Consider the following 21,592-nt stretch of genomic DNA (forward strand, 5'->3'; position numbering starts at 1 on the left):
AATCAAAGCTGATAACCTTGGCACAATCTCTGTGGAGACGATAACTTACTACTTTATTACTTTGTAGCGATTCTGTACACTTGCAGAACCACCGTCACCTAGCTGCTAATTAAGAAACGGAAAGGCCAGCGTGCCACAATGGGAATCATCGTGTTTCACGATGTTGCTTGAAGTTCAAGTCCAAAAAACCTATAAATAGAGCTCTTTTCCACCAAAATTATTCATTAATTCCTCTCATCCCACACAAAGCAACTCTCAAGAAGGGGGAATCACCTCAAGAGGAGAGAAAGGAGGTCTCAAGGGAAGGCAACTCCCATCATAGGGAGTCCTTACTCTAGTGCGTCAACGAGGTTACGGTATATGTGTAATTTTTTAACTCTTTTGTTATGTTAATTATGCTTAGAAGTAACTAATTTCCTTTGGTTAGGTTGAGTAGATGAACTTCCCTAGAACTACTTGATTCATGTAATTGGCTATAATATTATTGCAATTCCGTCTTTATTACTTATTTAATTATCATCTATGTTTAATGTTTTTCATTAGTATACGTATTAGTGAAATTGATCTAGATATCGATTGTTTACGAGAGTTTCTTTTGATATTCGGATTGATGATAATTATTCAACGGGGTTTTGTTGGGATACGTAACTAGCGGTTATTGTATATGACATCATATACTGTATTTTATAATTTGATGTTTAAATAACATATCCCTAAAGGCTTTTTCTAACATGAACAAGTGGTTCATGTGGTGTACATTGCACAAGTCTCGAATAACATTATAACGAATACGAATTTTACAAAATCGACCGTTGGATTGAAAGACTATATCACATAGATCATCCATAGAAATTTTTAGAAAAATTGAAAATCATTTGATATGTTATTGAGATCCATCAAAATTAACGGTTTATGAGTTTTATTAAATACCGTTAATTTTGATGGGTCTCAATAACATATCAAATCATTTTCAATTTTTCTAAAAGTTTTCATGGATCATATATATGATATAATCTTTCAATCAAACGGTCGATTTTGTAAAATTCGTATTCGTTATAACGTTATCCGAAACTTGTGCATTGTGCACCACATGAACCACTTGTTCATGTTAGACTTGGCCATCTCTAAATATATAAATGTATATAATCGAAAAAACAAAATTTCTTATTAAGCTTTGGTTTTTTAACCTTTTGATGTTCAACAATATATAATTTGAACTTTTTTTTTATTACTTAAAGTAAACGATATTCATTCATTTAAATTGATAGAGTACATCGATGCAATACAAATTAAAAGTCGCTAAAAACAAAAAAGATAAATCTGCGAACAAACTCACAGTATCTATGTTAATAGCATAAAACGACAAATTGCATATGCTTACAAATTCAAATACGACTATATTCCGGACACTTCAATAATTTGAACTTTTGAAGTTGATCAGAATATATGTATGTATGCTTGACTAAATATTATTTCAAGCAAGATTTCAATATAAATTTAAATTCTCACAAACGATTCATTTTCAAATTCATTTTCAACTGAATACTTGATTATCATAATATTTTCCCTTAAAAATTAAAGGAAATTTATTTGAAATTGTGTAGTCAATTTCTAAAATGTCTAAAATATTGTTTTTTAATATAAAACTTTCACATTGAGATTTCTTAATAAATATACTCTTAAAATACTGATTATCGTACCCTAATAAAGTAATTACAGGCAGACACACATAAACACTTAGATGAAATGGCGTATGTTTCTTCTAATTTAACAAAAAAAATTGGTTTAATTCTTGACTTGAGTTGAGCATGCAGTAATATTAAAATTTTTATGGAGAATTTGTCACCTAATATTTAAATTATGCAACATTTGAGAAAATAACCTTTGCAGTTTCATGGGGAGATATTACTTGATTTATAAAGAAGAAAAAAAAAAGTAATTATGGTCAGACACTTGACATAAGTTATAAAGAAGAAAAAAAAAAAGTAATTATAGTCAGACACTTGACATAATAGCATAACCAAACATAGACCTTTGCAAGAAAATAGAGACAAATTAAAACGGTATCTGCTTATTTCTCAGCCACTTTGTTCAGAATTGAACAGTTATATTATAGTTATTATAGGCAGACACTTTGTACTATACTAGTATATGACTTTAATAAAGTCATTATGCATATGTCATTGTCTTTACCATAATGTTGTAAGCTTTTTTTATGTTTCTAACCTGAAAAAGAGTTCAGAAAAAACCACGGGAGAAGTGGGGGGAAAATATAAAGGAATTTTACTGCCCACGTGCACTCCCAAGAAGGAAAAACATCCTTAATTTTCGTGAAAAATGAAAAAGTGAACAAATCATGAATCAAGTTTGTAATTATGGATGTTTCATGTTTGTTGAATATAATGTGGCTCTTTCAAAAGATTAGTTCTATCATATTACTCCTCTGATTTTTATTATAAGAGAAGTTTTTCATTTTTAGATTCATTGTAAAATTAATGTATCTAGACAGTTGAAATAAGAACTAGAGAGAGTATTATTATATTACCCGGTCAAAGGAGCATTTTAACCAACAAATCAATGCATAAAAAGAAAACACTTGAAATTAAAATGTATATAATGGAAACTTTCAAAATAACATTAATGTTCTTTGCTATGAAAATACATCAAGAACTTATAAAAATGTAAAGTTAAAATGAATTAGAAATATTGTTAAAAATGTACAAACTGAATTTATTTAAATAAGGCCAAATGTATTCATGACCCGTTAGGTCCTTTTAAGTTTTTTAAGTAACAATTAGGTTCTTTAAATTTTTTAACTAGCAAATCGGTTAATTAGTTATAATTTATTGCACTGTTACCCTTCTTTCAGTTATATATCCTCCCTTTCAGTCAGATCTCAATTGTATGGGTCACATGGTTCACATCAGATTGAGCATCAAATTCATCATGGTTGTCATCAAAATTAACGGACACTACAGTATTTTTGTAAACATAGGATAATTGAAAGAGTAACGGTATAACAAATTAAATATTTAAAGGATATATTTATTACCTTAAAAACTTAAAACCTGACTGTTACAAATAAAAAAAAATTAAAGAACCCCTAAATATATTATAATGGTAAAATGTTTTTCAATAGAGAGAAAAAAAAAGTACTCAAGAGAAAGTACTTAACAGTCACATGCATGGTAAGACACCAGATTCCTTAAACTTGCACAATTTATGCCACTTTATTATTAACAATAATGATCATGATTAACTAAAAGTGGGAGTTTGACTTGCTTTAAAAAAAAGTGTAACAAATGTGACAATGTTGTGAACAAATCAATTAAAAGTTTCATTGAGCTTAACTCAATTGGTAGAGACATCACATTATATGTGTAGGAGTCCGAGTTCGAACTCAAGATACTTCACTTGCTCATCTTTAAGGTAGATTTTCTAGCCACTAGGCTACTTGATAAAAAAAATATTGATGAAAAAATGAAAGAATGTTTTATATATAGAGAAGTGATCCGTCTCTGTATATGTACAAAAAAAAAATTTAGCTTTCTTTTATTTTTAAAATTTTTAAAATGTAAAATATATTTGATTTACTTTAAGCAACACATCCGTCGGTACAAAATATATCAAAAGCAAATCACAAATAGATCTTTTTGTTTTACCATATTCATATTCGCAGACCAAGCAAAATCAAGCCCAGCCTAAATTTTCATTCAAGCTAGCTATCCCTACTTTTGATGTGGACTAAACCAACTTTTTATGAAACTTGCATGATTTTTTTTGTGTAATAATAACTTGCATGACTTTAGCCTTTAATTAGGTGATGTCCATATCGTATTGGTTTTTATCCATTTTTATGGATGGAAAGAATAATTAATTTAGATAAACTTTGTTTTTTTTGAATTGTCTAGAACACAAACCAATCTCGACGGAGGTCGATGATGATAAAGGATATCCCGAGCGATGGTGGTGGAGGTCTTATGCGGTGGTGGTTATTTAAGGAGGATGCACTTGCAAACGACGTTTTGATATCAAAGTTAGTCTATGTATAATATTTTAAATGAGTGAATTGACAAGGGTCGGTCATCATGCCAATAATTAACCCTTGGCTCGACCGTTTAATTTGCAAAGCGTAAATATAGTTGGCCCCTCCTATTATATTCACTTCGGTTATCCCTATATGTACGTAGCATATAAGCTCGGTTTATAAGCTTGATATATGCCGAACAAATCCCATAGCATATGTTGATCCAAAAGGCGTTGAATTATTGAATAACCAAATACATAACGAACACACAACCCCGAGTGTCGAGTCCAAAAAGTGAAGGCGCTCTCAATGATATTGAATAACCAAATACATTAGTACTTATCGATCGAACACACAATCCCGAGTGTCGAGTCCAAAAAGTGAAGGCGCTCTCAATGATCAAACAGCCAAATAAAACTTGGTACCAAACATGAACTAATCATTAACAATAGTGTACACTATCTAAAAATCTTGTTTATTTTCAACAACAAAAAATTTATTATATGTTTCTTTTGTAGGATAAGATTTCATCATCATATGCCAAAAAAATCTATTATATTCAAAATGTGTGAATGCCACTAAATTAATACTTCCTTCATTTCCAAATTGTTAGATACCACTAAATTAATACACATAGATTATATTTGTTATGATGATTTGATTTGCCGCTCCAAATACTTACACTTCGTAGCTTTTGCGAAATTACAACGACTCACCATGCATATATATCTGGCAAATCCAGCATGATAATAAAATATACATGTAATTAATGTCCAAAACTCATCAAGAGATGATGTTGCAACTTGCCAGCATCTAGAGAAGCACTTGAATGAGGAAAAAAATTACAAATAAGGGTGCGTTTGATTCGTAAAGTAGTAAGAACTGGACAGAACAGTACAGGACAAGATAATACAGGACAAGACAAAACTGTACCGGAGAGATATAGGGCGGTAATATTGTTATATTTGAAAATAAAAGGGGTATTTTCGTATTTTTTATAGTTGTCCTGTGGATAAAAAGTTGTTTTGTGGTTCAGAGAGGGACAAAAAATCTAGTTTTTGTCATGTCTCTGGCTGTCTAATTTGTCCAATCACATAATCAATTTCATATTAAACAATGTACAACAAAAGTTATCCAGTCCAATTCCCTATTTCTTAGCAGATCAAACGCACCCTAAAAATAAAAGAATAACTTGTCCAATCCATAATCTATTTATTATATGATCAGCGGTTCAAAGAAATGAATAGTGACATGTCATCAGTATTTGAGATGTGTTGTAAATGGGTGCACTGCTGAGTGGTGAGGGCCTTGTCAGGAATCTTTTCAATATGAAATTTTTTTGTTTGGTAAAAAATATACTGTATCTCTTTTGCAATATTAAATATGCAATAATGTTTTAAAAATATAAAAGAAAGAAACAAATATAAAATTTTCTCAACTTTACTTTCTATTGAGTTTCTCTTTAAATCTTTCTTGTTGAAGGGGGAGAGGGGGAGTGAGGAAGATTAATTGGATAAAGTGGAATAAAGTTTGTCTCGATAGGGATGTCGGAAGATTGGAGTTAGAGAATTTAATTTATCTCTTTTATAAAAGTGGAGTCTGAGGTTATTAGTTAATCAAGAGTGGTTGTGGTACAAAGGTGTTGAGTGTTAAATATGGTGTGGAGGATGGGCGTGTAAGGCGAAGGGATATGTGTGAAGTTAAGGATGAGGTTGAGTTGAGTGTCGGGCGGTAATTTGAAAATAACATTAATTAGTAGGTAATGATGAGCATACGTCTTTTTGGAACAAGTGGTTAAGTGAGGTAACTCTTAATATCATATTTAGTAGATTGTTCGATTTAGCTGACAATAATCTTATAATCTACAAAACCGATTTGTAAAGTGAGGATTGTCTCTACTTTATATAGACATATTCACACCATCTCGCAACCAATGTGAGATTTCTTATCAAAATAAAATTGGTGGTGGACAGGGGCGTCTCTGAGTTTTAGGAGACTCTGTGCAAAATTTAAAAGTGGTCTCTTAATAAAAAAAATATAATTTTTTTTTAAAAAAAATTATATTTAAATTGTATATAATATAAAAAAAAAATCATTTTTATTCTTGTAATCATATAAATTATCAATATTAAACCAATTGCATTAAATCAAATAGAACAAGAAATACAAAATAATTATCTTTGTATATAACGTCAAAAAAGAACATATTAATCTAAGATTAAATTTTATGCAAAGATTAAAATGGACTAGAACTATATTTCCGAGTATAGATAACTAATTTATTGATACTCATATGATATTTTATGAACATTAATAATATATAACTATTATTTTAGGACCTAAAATTTAACCTATTAATATACATCTGATATTTTATGAGTATAAATAATATATAAGTAATATTATAAAATCTCAAAATTTTGAGTTGAGGCCCTCAAAATTATGAGGCCCAATGCCGTCGCACTTCCCGCACATGTGTGCAGGCCGGCTCTGGTGGTGGACATGTACATGAGAGGGTGGGGCGTAGGAGGAGAGGTGTGGAGATGACGTTGGCACGTGCATGGGATGAGGAGTTGTATTTGGAATGTTGTGCTGATTTTTCTCATAGGATGATGTTCAAGACCGTAGGAAATGGTATCGTGACCCTGATACAAGGTATTCAGTTAACGGTACTTATCATTTGCTAACTCACTGTGTTTCACTATTAGTAGCCGCTCATAATGACATTATCTGGAATAATATTGCTCCTTTAAAGATCTCTCTTTTTGCTTGAAGATTACTCGAAAGATAATTTGGTTCATCGTGTAATAGTTCTTTTGAACTGAAATTTATGTGAGGTGTTGTGGAATTGCTGAAACCTCCTACCGTTTTTTTTTAGGTGTGACTTTTTCAATTCCCTTAAAATAAAATTCTTCATAAAAAATAATATATATATTAAATAAGGCCACAGTGGCTGCCAAAACCAACACCACAATGCATTTTAATAGTTGTCTCACATATTAAACGAGCAACTGTATATATTGCTCTGCATGTCGGGTATTCATATAACATGCCTCCAAATCATATCATATCAACAGAAAATATTTACTAACTTATTTATGGACATTTTATTATGGCAGGATAAACATTGTAGTGTGTGAGTGGTGCACTGAAAACAAATGAAATATAAAAAAATTAGATAGGATCTGGTCCTGCTTCGATTTGGATTAAATGCAGCAATTGCGTCTTAGCCATCTGATCTATAATTGATTTTCGAGATTATTTATAGTTAATTTTATTAATATGTAATATGAATCGTATGATCTAATAAAATTGACGACAAAGATTTAAACAGCGTGAAACTGCGTGCTGTTAAAATAGCATACAATCCTATGCTTTTGCATTAGAAAAAACAATTTTTCATTAATTAATTTTAGCTAAAATTGTTTCTATAATATATACAATTCTATTTTATTGTATAGTATCATCATAATGATAATGAAGGAGATTCCCTTTTGAGTGAATTAATCAATATATAATACACTTTTTTTTTTTTAATAAATATACACTATATAATGTTACCTTTTGATGCAATTTTTCTTAAAAAGTCATTGTTTTCCAAAGATAAGGTTGATTTCGTCCATGGTGTGAGTGAGAGTGAGCATTAGCATGAGAATAAGAGAGGAATACATTTATTTGAGATAGTTTTATAAAGTGTAAAACTGATTTAAATAATATATTATAAAAAGATAATATTGTAAATACAATATTTTAAATGAAGTGCTCGTTTGGCCCAACTTTTTTTAGGTGTAGAAACTCTTTTAATAATAAAGTTATAAATAATAGTTTTTTAACTAAAGTTAAAATTGTTTGGTAAATCTTAATTTTTTTATTAAAAAAAGGTTAAAAGTTGTTGTTTTTTATTATAATAGGGTTAAAAGATATATTTGATAATATATTATAATTTTTTCTAAAATATAGAAACTATTTTTTTTTTTACTATAGCTTTTAGAAATTGTTGTTTGGCCTAGCTTACTTTTAAGTAAAAAGGAGAGGGAAAAAAACTAGGTCAAATAGGCCCGAAGAGTAAAAAAGAAAAAAGTACTACTACACCAAAAAGATAGATTCTCTTATATATATATATATATATATATATATATATATATATATATATATAATAACGTAGAATATTGAAGAAAAAAAATACACAAAGTTTTGTGTTGAAAATTGAAGGAAAAAAAATGTAGTAGAATATAAGAACAAGTGATTTACTTTTTGGCATCTCCACTATTCATCCCTTAAATTTCACCAACCTACATTTATGGATTGAGTTTACAGATTATGTTTCCTTTGAAAGTTGAAACTGTAATATTTCATGAAATGATTTGCAAATTTTAAGAAACAAACAAAGAATACATCAACTTATGTTGTCTAGGATAGGACCATAATTTCTCACCCCACAACCACAGTGATCAAAGAATAAAGTGACCCTAATTAAACTTTACCATTTAATATATAGTACCTACTACCTACAATTCAAATCCTTAGGAGACAATAGAGGAGTTAGAAGAAAAAAATTTGATTGAGCCAAAAAAATTCTAATAATTATATTGCATATAAAAATTTAAGTCGTAATAAATATAAAATTGATTGTTAGAAAATTAAATTGCATGTCTTAGAATAATACTTTTAGTCGTGTAAAAAAAAAAAGAAGAATAATACTTTAGTATAATTAGAATTTGATGTCTAAGGCAATAGCTTTAGACAACTAAAAATTTAAAATAAATTACTTTATATAAAGCCTCATATTTTAATACTTTCAAATTAAAATGACCAAATTTTCATAAAAAAATTAATATTGTCTCAACACTTATTAGATCAATTTATATTATTATCAATTAATATTTTAATAAATAATTTTGTATCCTTGCTTCAAAAAAAAATTGTATCCTAAAATGTATTTAACATAAAATTTAAACTAAAATTCAATAATTTTTACTAAAATACTTTTATGTACTTTAAAAATGTTTCATCGCAAAATTCTCCTTAAACCTCCTAATATGTTGTGTCAGCACTACTTATTATCATATTGAAATTTATAATTACAAATAAAATGTCATAATATAACACTATTTTTATATAGAAATTCATTTACCAAATAAACAACACATAAATACGAGAAAAGAAGAATACACAAACAAAAAGAACAAAATAAAAAATGAAGAAAAACAAAACCCAGACCACCCTTGGCTCCGCCACCAGAAGGAGACACCGACACATGTATTTTACATTCACACATTATTGTATGTGTCGTGTCTTATGTCCGTATCGTTGTTTGATATCTCATGAACAAAAAAAACAAAGGAGAGTGTGTGTAGGGAAGGGTTGGTTCTTTACTGTCTTAGATTTGTCCCCTCCACCCAACACACATACACTGTTTCTCACTCTATCTCTAAGACTCTAACAGTTTAAGTCCAAAAGTCACTACCACATTGGCTTTACTTGCCTTTTGTTTCTGTGCTTCCTATGCAATTGTCTCTGTCTTCTGCTCCCTCTTCTATGTACCTTCAAAAATGGTGATAATGGAATCATACTTTGAATTTCTTGTTATTATTTGATAAATAAATAAATAAATACTCTTTCTTTCTACCCTTTTTCCTTCTCTGTCTCATCTTTAAAGCCTTGTTTGGTACATGAATTTCTTTTCATGATTAAAATTACCTCATTTTCATGATACTATATCTCTTAACTTCCACTTTCTTAGTTTCACTTTTTAAATTCCACTTATAGTGACAACCCTTTTTCTATCTTTAAATAAAGATTGAATTTTTTTTCAATTGGGGTGTTCTTAATTCCATTTTTGAGACTCTTAAGAAAACAAAAACAGTGTTCATGGAAATTGATCTGAACCATGAAGTGACTGAAATTGACAAGAATGTATTGTGCATTAAGGAATGTGAAAAAGGTTGTTGTTTGTCCCCTTCAAATTGTTCTTCAACTTCACCACTTGTTTGTTCTTCTTATCTTGAACTTTGGCATGCTTGTGCTGGCCCTCTTATTTCACTTCCTAAGAAAGGAAATGTTGTGGTTTATTTTCCACAAGGTCACTTGGAACAATTTGCTTCTTTTTCTCCTTTTAAACAATTGGAGATACCAACCTATGATCTTCAGCCTCAGATCTTTTGCAGGGTTGTCAATATTCAACTACTTGTGAGTACACTCAATTCTACTTTTTGTATTAACTAGTTGTTCTGAGAGTCTCGCGTTGAATGAGATATGATCTGAAAATGTGTTTACTGAGTTCATTTAACATGCTCTATATTACTCTTATGGTTTTGCTTAAATTCTTGTTTCTTTTGTGCTACTAGATGTCCCTCTGAAGTCTAATAGTCACTATGATGTCTTAATCTCTGATGTCTACTAGTCACTGTGACGCCTGTCTACTAGTCACTTTGATATCTTAATTCTCTTAATTTATCTAAAAAATGCTTGTTTCTTTTTATAGGCCAACAAGGAGAATGATGAGGTTTATACACAAGTTACTTTGCTTCCTCAGGCTGAGGTTGGTTTACATTGAAATTCTTTATGTTTGGTGTGTGTTTCCAAACAAGTTTATTTATTCGTTTTTCGTCCAAAATGTTGAGTTGGGAAAGTTAAGTAGTAGAGTGATAAAAGGAGATAGTCTGATTCCAACCTCGCATAAAACTAACTTTTTTTGTTAAGAGGGAGACCGTTAGGCCAACATAATACTAACTGTACTAATGTTTCTTGTTACGAAAAAAGTATTGGCGTTTCTCCAATTTCATGTAGCACCAAGACAATAGATAGGTTTTTCCATGTTTTGGTGTTGGACACCAACATGACACTACACTGTGTTGACGTGTCAGTATTGTGTCCGTCAATGCCTCGTTTGAATACATGGATTGTTTTCACTTTTCAGTTTGCAGGGTTGCATACGGAAGGAAAAGAAGTTGAGGAATTAGAAGGCGACGAAGAGGGAGATGAAGGGTCAACTACAAAATCAACCCCTCACATGTTCTGCAAGACACTAACTGTCTCTGATACCAGCACTCATGGTGGATTCTCTGTGCCTCGTAGAGCTGCTGAAGACTGTTTTCCACCTTTGGTATGAAATCTTTAAATGATGATCTTTTTCAAGTTAGATTACTCTACTTTGCTATGAGCCGCTGAAGTTTGATTCTTTTCGATTTATTTGAGTTTATCTACTAACAGAAGCATTTGTCGAACCATTTGAGACAGTTTATAGAAATATCTTATGACATCTTTCCAGGATAGCTTATGAAAGCAACCTATGGCTTATGTGGAAACAGTTTGACTTTATTTGATATTCTGCTATAGAAATAGCTTATACATAAGCACTTATATGATATGTTTATGCTATAAGCACTTAATTAAAAAAATATGTGAATTGATCCTTCAATTTTTACTATAGGATTATAAGCTGCAGAGACCCTCTCAAGAGCTTGTTGCCAAAGATCTGCATGGTGTGGAGTGGAAATTTCGTCATATTTATAGAGGTAATGTAATTAGAAAAGAAAAAGCTATGGTTTTCGTAATTTGATTAATTGGTACACAAAATAATGTGGTAATTTGTCAGGTCAGCCAAGGCGGCATCTACTCACTACTGGATGGAGCATTTTTGTGAACCAAAAGAATCTTGTTTCTGGTGATGCAGTGCTCTTTCTAAGGTATATCTTTATTCTATCTGTATCAAAAGAAAACATAGATTTTGAGGCATGTTACAATAATCTTTGAAGAGTTTGATTCAGATATACCTTCGGTATAAAGAGTTTTACGCCATAACCAAATCACAACCAAAACCAAGCATAAGTGTGACTTTAGAAGTAGTTTTGATTAAAGTCAAGCATTTCTAATAATCTGATGATTATGAATGTCCGAAGTTGCAAAAATGTTTACACTGACGATGTATATGAATGAAATCCATCTTTGAATGCAAATGAAATCAAACTTGAGATTCCAACTGTACAATCAAAGAAAGAAGAGTCTTTTTTGTATCATTCCAGTACCTTTCTGTTAGAATAGAAAATATGTTAAAATATGCATAAGGTTTATATTATAGTTTGTTGAGAAAATATTTGTATGATTAGGTTTGTTTATTCACTTGGTTAGATTTAAATATATTCACTTGGTTATATTTTACTTCTTATTAATGTTTTGTAGGAGTGAAAATGGAGAGCTGAGATTAGGAATCAGAAGAGCTATTAGACCAAGAAATGGTCTTCCTGAATCAATTGTTGGAAACCAGAACTGTTATCCCAATTTTCTTTCTTCTGTGGCAAATGCTATATCCACCAAAAGCATGTTTCATGTTTTCTATAGTCCAAGGTACTAGTACTAACTTTACACTGCAATTATTTAACCTTAAATTATGATTTTTTTTTGTGGCAATATAAATCGATAAAATCATTGGTTTTCCATGATATAGAGCAAGTCATGCAGAATTTGTTGTTCCATATCAAAAATATGTTAAAAGCATCAAGAATCCAATGACCATAGGGACAAGATTCAAAATGAGATTCGAAACGGATGAATCGCCAGAAAGAAGGTAATGTACGATGTATAATTATTTAAATCTTTACGCGATGTCTTCCTTCAAAAAAAGTTTCTTGACATGATATTATCTTCCTATCTTGCAGAAGTAGTACTGGTATGTTGATTGGAATGAATGACTTGGATCCCTATAGATGGCCTAAATCCAAATGGAGGTGCTTGATGGTACATTTTAAATTTTGCTTAATTACTATGCAGTATATTTTGACCATATAAATATACATTGAGCATAAATTTGATGCACTGCCGGTGTAAAATGGTGTAAAATATTTTATACTGTCAACTAATCACAACTATCATTTGTATGACTTTTAAAGCCGGTATGATTAAATTCAAATATTTTTAATGATTTAACGATAATAATACATTAGCTTGTTGTGACATCCAACAGGTCAGATGGGATGAAGATATTGAAACTAATCATCAAGACCGAGTATCTCCGTGGGAGATTGATCCATCTTCTCCTCTACCTCCCCTAAGCATTCAGTCTTCTCCAAGACTGAAGAAACCGCGGACCGGTCTGCAGGTTTCCTCGCCCAATCACCTCATCACTGGTATGAATCCTAATGGTACGTATGCCTCCCTTAAGCATTGATTACTAATGTTATTAAAATATTGTCTAAGACCACAAAATTTCTGAACGCAGCTCAATCTTAGTAATGTTCTTTCTTTGTTTCATTTATGGCAGCAGGAAGCAGTGGAATGACGGGGTTTGAGGAATCTATAAGATCACCAAAGGTCTTGCAAGGTCAAGAAAATGCAGGTTTTATGTCACTATACTATGGAAGTGACAAAAAAACAACACACCAGCTAGGTTTTGAGTTGAGCTCTTCAAGTCATCATCATCAAAACCTTGCATCAACTGGAATAGGAAAAGTAGTTACCTCTTCTGAGCTTATGAGTGTTCATCCTTTCAGTTATGCAGGCTTTATGGAAAATAACAATTTTCCAAGGGTCTTGCAAGGTCAAGAAATATGTAAGCTGAAATCGATTACAGGAAAAGTTGATTTCAATATTGGTTCTTGGGGAACCAAACCCAATTTTCAATCTGCTTATTTTCCTTTTGGAGATATTCACAAAGATAATCAAGTTAACATGTTTAGCTCAAAACACACAACTTTCCTAAGCGATAATGTTGCGTTTAACACACCGACAACATTGGCAGCAAACATCAGAAAAGAAGTTGCAAATGAGCATAAGCTGCAGGACGATATAACTAATGCTGCTTCATTAGGGGCTACTAATATAAATGTTGCAAATGATAACAATGTGAAGGGAAAGGTAAATTCCTGCAAATTATTCGGGTTTCCTTTGTCTGGCGAAACTAGTAGCCAGAACACGGCAAAAAGGAGTTGCACAAAGGTGAGGGATGATAACAACAAAAAGATATTATGATATGATGCTTCTTTTTTAATGTTTGATGTTTTACAAACCTATATAATATACACTAAATGAAGGTTCACAAGCAAGGAAGCTTAGTCGGAAGAGCCATTGATCTGTCAAGGTTGAGCGGCTACATCGATCTTCTAAGTGAACTAGAGAAACTATTTGGAATGGAAGGCCTTCTTAGAGATTCTAATAAAGGATGGAGGATCCTCTACACTGACAGTGAGAATGACATAATGGTTGTGGGGGATGATCCATGGCAGTAAGTATCCTACTTCTTCATGGATGCTACTTTTGATTGTTTGTGACCTATTTGGATTGACTTATTTGAACTCATCTACTCCCATAATCACTTTTGAGACTATTTTTGGGAGCTTAAGGAAACAAATTATGACATATCCATAAGTTTTTTCTCATCTTATTTCCACAAGCTCTCCAGGATAGCTTATGAAATCTGCTTATATATAAACAGTTTGACTTTATTTTATCTTCTGTTATAGAAATAGCTAATACATAAACACCTTATATGATAAGCGCTTATACTATAAGCACTTAATTAAGTTTCTTGCTCAAACAGTAAAGAACATAAACTGTTTCAACATGTACTGATAGGACAAAAGGGCTTGATAATTGATACAAGTTGTTTTATTGCTTTGGTTGCAGTGAGTTTTGTGATGTGGTGTCCAAGATCCATATATATACCAAAGAAGAAGTGGAGAAGATGACATTTGGAATGACAAATGATGATACTCATAGCTGTTTGGAACAAGCACCAGTGACTATGGAACCTTCTAAATCATCCTCAGTTGGTCAGCCAGATTATTCTCCAAAAGTAGTTAGAGTCTAAAGTTTCAGGGTTGTCTAGAGTTGTGTTGGCCTTGCTTATGTACAAATTAATCATCTATGATTCTATATTTACTTTGATTCTGCATGTTTGATTACTACCCTTTGAGCTTGTTATCCCAGTAAAAATTGCATGGTCAGTGTTGGAGAAAGATTGACACAATTAAGTGCAGTAAATAAGGGCTAGTCTTGGCAGTTTGCAAAATGTAATATAAGCCATTATTACCTCTTGATTATGGTGTAATATTACTAATATTGTTATGAATGTGTTTGGGGTGCAATATGGTTTACGGGGTTTAGAAAAGTTGCCTGTAGAAGAACATTCAAGATATTGTTTTGTGAGAACTTTGGTTTAAAAATATATAATAGAAGTTTTCACCAAACTTACATGGATAATTGTCATCTCTGAAAATGACTATATTTTCTTTTCTATTATTCAAAATGTTTTCTTTTGAAAAATAGAAGTATCTATACTGGTTACATTATTCCATTGCTTTTATTTTGGTATTAACCTTCTGGTTTCCGGGAGAAGGGAGTCTAATAATTTAGAGTCCGAATTCTGGTTCTCCAGAACTATTCGTCCTAGGAGGATCTCATTAACCACTTGAGCACAATTACTTGGTTTACATTGTTCTATTACTTTAGAAACTAAAATATTGAATATCAGACCTGAACATTTTCTTCCATCATCATTTTCCAAGAGGAATGAATTGCTTCAAAGATTTTTCACAACAAAAAATCACATAGAAAGATGATATGGAAGCTTTTATTCCTTGCATTACTGATCAATGCTAGTGACCACAATTCTCATTTGATAAATTAAAATTACTTTTACAATGGAATCATCTCCCAGGGGCTCGGTTCCAGTCAAAATCCAAAGGGACTAGCCTGTCATTGCTCCTTGAAGAGGTCGCGTCCAATAATCATTCTTCTAATCTCACTTGTTCCTGCACCGATCTCGTAGAGTTTAGCATCTCTAAGGAGACGACCGGTTGGATACTCATTAACATAGCCATTCCCACCTAAACATTGTATCGCCTGCAAAGCGACCTGAGTTGCTCTTTCAGCTGCACAAAGTATAACTCCAGCACAATCCTGAAATTAGCAGCAAAAAGCATGTTTTACAATGAATCGTTTGATGTAAACAGAAAAATAGTATTATGAGACATTTTAGAAACAATAACATTTCAAGAATGATAGTTTTATTTTTATACTTTTAATAGTTTATGGAACGAGTTTCAACTCTCTCTGTAATGCTAGCATTCCTAATCTTATCTCGTTTCGTCTAGTATTATGGAACGAGTTTCACTAATAGATAACAATCCTTTTAAAAAAGCCGAATAATGATATGTACATTTTCATGAAAAGAGAAAATAATAACTTGATAACACGATATTAACAAGATACAGATATGAGGAGGCACCTTTGAGTCAACTCTCCCATTGTCACAGTCCCGAGCTACAGAATACACATAAGACCTGAAATAAAGAATGTTATAGAACGTCGTGCAAACTTATTTAGCAGGACAAAATAGCACCATGACAGTAGAACCTTCTACCTTGAGGACTGTAAAGAAGTATACATGTCAGCAACTTTCCCCTATAACAAAGGCACCAATCGATAGTGAGCTAAGATTCACATACAATGCAGATGGCATGATAACCGGAGAAAATAAATAATGTAGCCAATGAAATTAACCTGTATAAACTGAAACTCTCCAATAGGACGACCAAATTGCTCTCTTTGTCGGACATAAGGAAGGACAACATCAAGACATGACTGCATAATACCAACGGGACCAGCCGCTAAAACAAGTCTTTCCAGATCCAGCCCAGACATCATGACATAGACTCCTGAAAAAAAATCAAAATATTGTTGATACTTAACATAACAAAAGTGGTTTTGCATCAGAGAGTATACATTGTAAAAATCGACAGAAAAACTAATGACTCTAGTTCTTTTGAGACTTTCTCCCGACTATGAGACTGTTTGGATTCACTTGAAAAAGAAATTGCAAGACTATAATTAATAATAATAATAATAATAATAATAATTAAGACTACAAAAGAAATTGCAGACCTTTCCCTTCTTTCCCAAGAACATTTTCTTCTGGAACAAAGCAATTCTCGAAGACAAGCTCGCATCTGCCCACAAAATTACATCTTATCAGTAAAAGCAAGTGGTTTAAAATGGATTAAATATAGCAAAGTTCATATGGAACATGCATACATACGTATCACTTCCTCGCATCCCTAGTTTATCCAATTTCTGGGCAGTACTGAATCTGTAGAAAAACATCAATGACAGTCAGGTTTTCATCTTTCACTTCTATTTTTATTTTCATTGTCATCAAATGATTTATCATATAAGCAATGCCTCATCCTTTCAACCATGTGAGGATTTTCTTTTTAATTCCCCGATATAAATTATATGTTATTTATCGGTAATCATGACTCTTTTCTCCTCATTAACTTTCAGAGAAGGATATTTGACCGCTATAAACTAAGGAATCAAATTTGAACTACTTGATGCTAAAAGGTTTCACTACTTGATGCTCAATATTGGATAACTTTTTGTCAAGGTTCAGTACAATTACCCAGGCATTCCCTTCTCGATGATGAATGCAGTGATTCCTTTTGATCCTGCTGTTATGTCTGTTTTTGCATAGACAACCTGATTGAATTCAACACAATTAAATGTGTGCTATACATTCTCGGAATATGTCTAGACTATTACAGCTGGCTTTATACTATATATATGTAATATGTGGTCCGCATTGATTATCTAAACATATATGGTTTACTTTGTCCGCGTTGATTTTTTATGCATGCATGAAAAAATAAAGCCTTATGACATATTGATCTTTTTCTGTCATTTTGCAATCAGGCCCATAGATCATGACAATGATATGTTGTTCCGCGAAAACTCTGTCAAAATCACAAATTGAGGCAACATTTCCCTTTTAACATTCTAACCAGAACACAGACAATGCAAATAGCATGGAAAAAAGCAATAAAATTTAAAGAAACATACTAATGTTTGAGCAACTGGCCCATTAGTACACCACATTTTGTTCCCATTAAGTACATATCCCCCGTCTACACGATCAGCCTTGCATTTCATGCTGACAACATCAGATCCAGCTGCAGAAATGACAAATTCAATTGGCAAAGTCCTTGGAATATCTAAATACTTATGATACTAACTATTCAATTGCACAAATCTTACAATTTGGCTCACTCATTGCCAAAGCTCCCACATGATCCCCAGAGATAAGCTTTAAACAAAAAACAAAAAAACAAGTCAGCCATAACTATCAATGGATAGACAGACAAATGGACATGGAAAAATTGAGAAAGACTATTAATGAGGCCAAGAAATTATTTGAAAGCTACGACTAGTTTTGTTTTTAATAGACAAATGTTAGTATATTAGTTATGTTAGTATTTTCTCTTTCGTCAAGGTTTGAACCCTGGTCATTTAACCCTTAGCTCAAACCAGTTGAGTTACACCCAAAAGCTATGACTAGTTATGAGCATTCTTGGCTGATAAGTCAAACATTGTTACATTACACATAATGGCAATAGGGCAATACAGAAAATATTGCATTGAAAAAGTATAATTACATAGGATCAAACTAGGGAGAACTAGAGACTAGAACCTGTGGCAAGTATTTCTGTTTCTGAGCATGGTTTCCATTCCTCACCTAAACAAAACAGAAGGTGGCAATCCTGAAAACTCGTTTGAAAATCGTCAAGCATACAAACAATGAAAGAGACTTAAGTTCCCTTCAATTACCAGCTGATTGATACATAGGTTAGAATGAGCACCATAAGAAAGACCAACAGAACCTGAAGCACGGCTAATCTCTTCCATTGCTATACAATGATACAAGTAGCCTAGACCAAGCCCTCCATACTCCTCTGCAAATAAGTAGACATATAACAAACTTACTAATGAGAAGTTTACATTAGAACACCTAAAGAAGAACAATTTCAAAGAAAATTGAGGCCCTATTCCACATGATTCCATTTGTGTTTAATGAAAAATGATATTGTGAATAAGTGAATGAGCCTGCAAAATAAAACAGTATCTACACTAGACGCCATTTTTGTGTTATCATTGAAAGCAATGTGTTTCAGAAAGAATTGATTCATTATAGTTTATTATCTTCAATATCTCATAAGAGTATACAGAGAAAGGAAAAAATATTGCCAGATGAAAATCACAATAGCAGATAAAACCAAAAGCTTAAAAATCTAAAAATGAAATCATTTGACGTATCAGAAAACAAATGCAGCAAACCAAGGAAAGTAGAGTAACCATACAATTTGGTTTTTGAAATTATAGAACTCTATCAACCAAGTTGTCCACATTATCAATAATCCATAATGGATTCTAGAAATTACAAAATGTTAATCAGGTTGGTCCCTCCGTTAGTATATACAAAGACTATAATGACATTACGTTGGTAATACCCGAGAAGAATTTGAAACTGCGTGAATAATGTCACATATCCAAACAGAGGGACGAACTTGATTATCAATTTGCAATTCTAGGGACTATTTTAGAATATTGATAATATGGGAGACTAGGTTGATACGGTTTACAATTTCATGACCAACTTGGGTGGTCACTCAAGTAAAATAAAAAGAGATTACCTGGTGCAGTAATCCCATGGAGATTAAATTCTCCCATACTTTTCCACAAGTTAACCTCCTAAAATTAGATCAAAACACAATGAGCATGTTCAATTACACTATAACTATATATTGTTCATGGAGATGATTGAAAAATGTAAGACCCGGATATTTTTTTCTAATTTGCAAAGAATTTGTTTTGGAGTATTATTATTTTAAGAACAATACTATATTACTAAACAAGTTCATGGAGTACTAAACAAGGTAAACATAATCCCAAATTATTGGTCTAGAGTCTAGACACATTAAATTGCCAACTAACAATGGGTTATTTTCTTAAACTTCTTGAATATGATAGGATTGGTTTGTTCCACTAAAGAGGCAAATGAATGTAGTTCTACTATTATTCCATAAGAGCATCTTCGATGGTCATTTTGTAAGGAACTCATTTTGAATTTCATAAACCACTAACAAGTGTACAATACCATGTCATATTTATGCAACTCATACACATTTTGCTCCAATGATACAAAATTATGCAACTCCTAAGCAACTTATACTTCTATACAAAATTATTTAAATTGGCCCAGATAAATAAGTCAACGTTAAATGATGATACGGTAGCTTAAATAAGTTACTTGAACCATTTTTTTGCTACCCACCTTGCCACATCATAGTCCCTCCCTCCAATGAGAAGAAAAAATAAAGCACGGATCATCATTCTATGAAACTCAGTTAGATAGCCCCATTGGAGATACTATAATTGTGGCCATGAACTCTATCCTCACTCATTTACTAACCCATGAATGATCAATATACTCCAAATCCAAACTAACAAGTTGTTTTCATTATTTAAAAAAATATTGGATTATAAGCTTGGAATTTTGTTAGTCAATGTAGCAAAATTATGGGTCATACAAAAAATAAAATAGATCAAGAAACATACCTTTGGGAAATAATTTGTGTGGTCAATTTTGGAAGCATGAGGGGCAATATTTTCAGCTGCAAATTGAGCAACACTCTCTTTAAACTGCAGAAGAAACTTGAAATCATTAAAAGCATGACACGAAATGAAACAAACAAAATTGAAGAAGTAATAGAGAATTGAAGTAAACCCAAATGAAAAAAGTTCAAATTTTTATAAATACAGAAAAATGGGATCAATCATTTTTTTACTAAGTTAAAAACCCAGATAAAAAAAGTTGAAATTTTTATGATACAGAAAAATGGGGTCAATAATTTTGATGAAAAAGCTGAGATTTTGATAAAAAGGGTTTGATCAAGTTAAAAAAACCCAGATGAAAAAGTTGAAATTTTTATGAATAGAAAAAAATGGGGTGAATGATTTTTGAGCAAGATATGAGTAAAACCTGTATCTGAGTGTCATCGAAGAGGAATGAAGTGGAATAAGAAGCAGCATAGTGAGAGTTAGAAGAATTTATTCTGAAAATTGTTGAAAAAATGGAGCGTGCTGTGGTGATTCTTCTTCTAAGCATCTTTGTGTCTGTGTTTTTGATTTGGTTACTTTAGCTTAGTTAGTTGTTCTATATTGGTAATATGAGTATGATTTGTGTCTATTGTTTCTGTTAGGAAAGAAAGATAGAGGATAATAAAAAAAAATGAATGAATTATTAATTATTATAAAGTAGTAGTATTAGTATATGATTTGGTGTAGTGTGTTTGGCAGTTTAGATAAGGATGGAGATGGACAAAACCATCTTCAAATCATGAGAGATGAATCAGACAGTTGTAGGATAGTTATCTTGTTCACGAAACCTGTTCAAAAATATACTTTTCTTTAATTTGGAGGGGATAATGTTGAAACTTCAAATTATTTAACTCTAACGTTTGTTTCAGTGTAAAAAAAAATGCACTACACATTAACTTACTACAAATATTGAAATTATATTAGTAAGAATATTATAAACAGAGCGGAGTCTAAATTTGGACTTTTTTAAATTTGTGTGTAAATTTTTAATGATTTATTATTTCGTCTATTATCGAAGAAAAACAATAATATTAGTTGTATAATTTTTTTTTATATAAATAGGTTTACGGTTACTGTTAATATCTTCTTTGAATATAAGATCATATACAATGATGTTGAATTATGGTGTTGAAAAGT

At 31.6% G+C, this 21,592-nt stretch overlaps 2 protein-coding genes across 3 annotated transcripts; one reads left to right on the forward strand and one right to left on the reverse strand.

The window, feature by feature from the left end:
* Nucleotides 1–9,345: 9,345 nt before the first annotated feature.
* LOC123919987 (auxin response factor 4-like) lies at nucleotides 9,346–15,108 on the forward strand. 2 transcript variants are annotated; one of them, XM_045972050.1, is made up of 12 exons: nucleotides 9,346–10,216; nucleotides 10,512–10,568; nucleotides 10,947–11,132; nucleotides 11,460–11,544; nucleotides 11,625–11,715; nucleotides 12,209–12,373; nucleotides 12,474–12,593; nucleotides 12,685–12,763; nucleotides 12,990–13,167; nucleotides 13,287–13,960; nucleotides 14,056–14,246; nucleotides 14,648–15,108. In XM_045972050.1, exons 1-12 carry the CDS (start codon nucleotides 9,899–9,901, stop codon nucleotides 14,829–14,831), a joined length of 2,328 nt encoding a protein of 775 aa, XP_045828006.1. In that variant the 5' UTR covers nucleotides 9,346–9,898; the 3' UTR covers nucleotides 14,832–15,108. The 2 variants fall into 2 exon arrangements, with proteins under 2 accessions (XP_045828006.1, XP_045828008.1); XM_045972052.1 differs by having other exon boundaries at nucleotides 13,290–13,960.
* Nucleotides 15,109–15,371: 263 nt separating this feature from the next.
* LOC123919988 (isovaleryl-CoA dehydrogenase, mitochondrial) lies at nucleotides 15,372–21,227 on the reverse strand. The gene is made up of 14 exons (XM_045972053.1): nucleotides 20,838–21,227; nucleotides 20,414–20,497; nucleotides 19,489–19,546; nucleotides 18,626–18,750; nucleotides 18,489–18,533; nucleotides 18,056–18,104; nucleotides 17,861–17,970; nucleotides 17,424–17,500; nucleotides 17,061–17,111; nucleotides 16,907–16,971; nucleotides 16,526–16,680; nucleotides 16,386–16,426; nucleotides 16,251–16,305; nucleotides 15,372–15,922 (listed from the first exon to the last, which is right to left on the reverse strand). Exons 1-14 carry the CDS (start codon nucleotides 20,961–20,963, stop codon nucleotides 15,719–15,721), a joined length of 1,245 nt encoding a protein of 414 aa, XP_045828009.1. The 5' UTR covers nucleotides 20,964–21,227; the 3' UTR covers nucleotides 15,372–15,718.
* Between the last annotated feature and the right edge of the window lie 365 nt (nucleotides 21,228–21,592).

Source organism: Trifolium pratense, linkage group LG4 (genome assembly GCF_020283565.1).
Source record: "Trifolium pratense cultivar HEN17-A07 linkage group LG4, ARS_RC_1.1, whole genome shotgun sequence".
Taxonomy (NCBI): domain Eukaryota; kingdom Viridiplantae; phylum Streptophyta; class Magnoliopsida; order Fabales; family Fabaceae; genus Trifolium; species Trifolium pratense.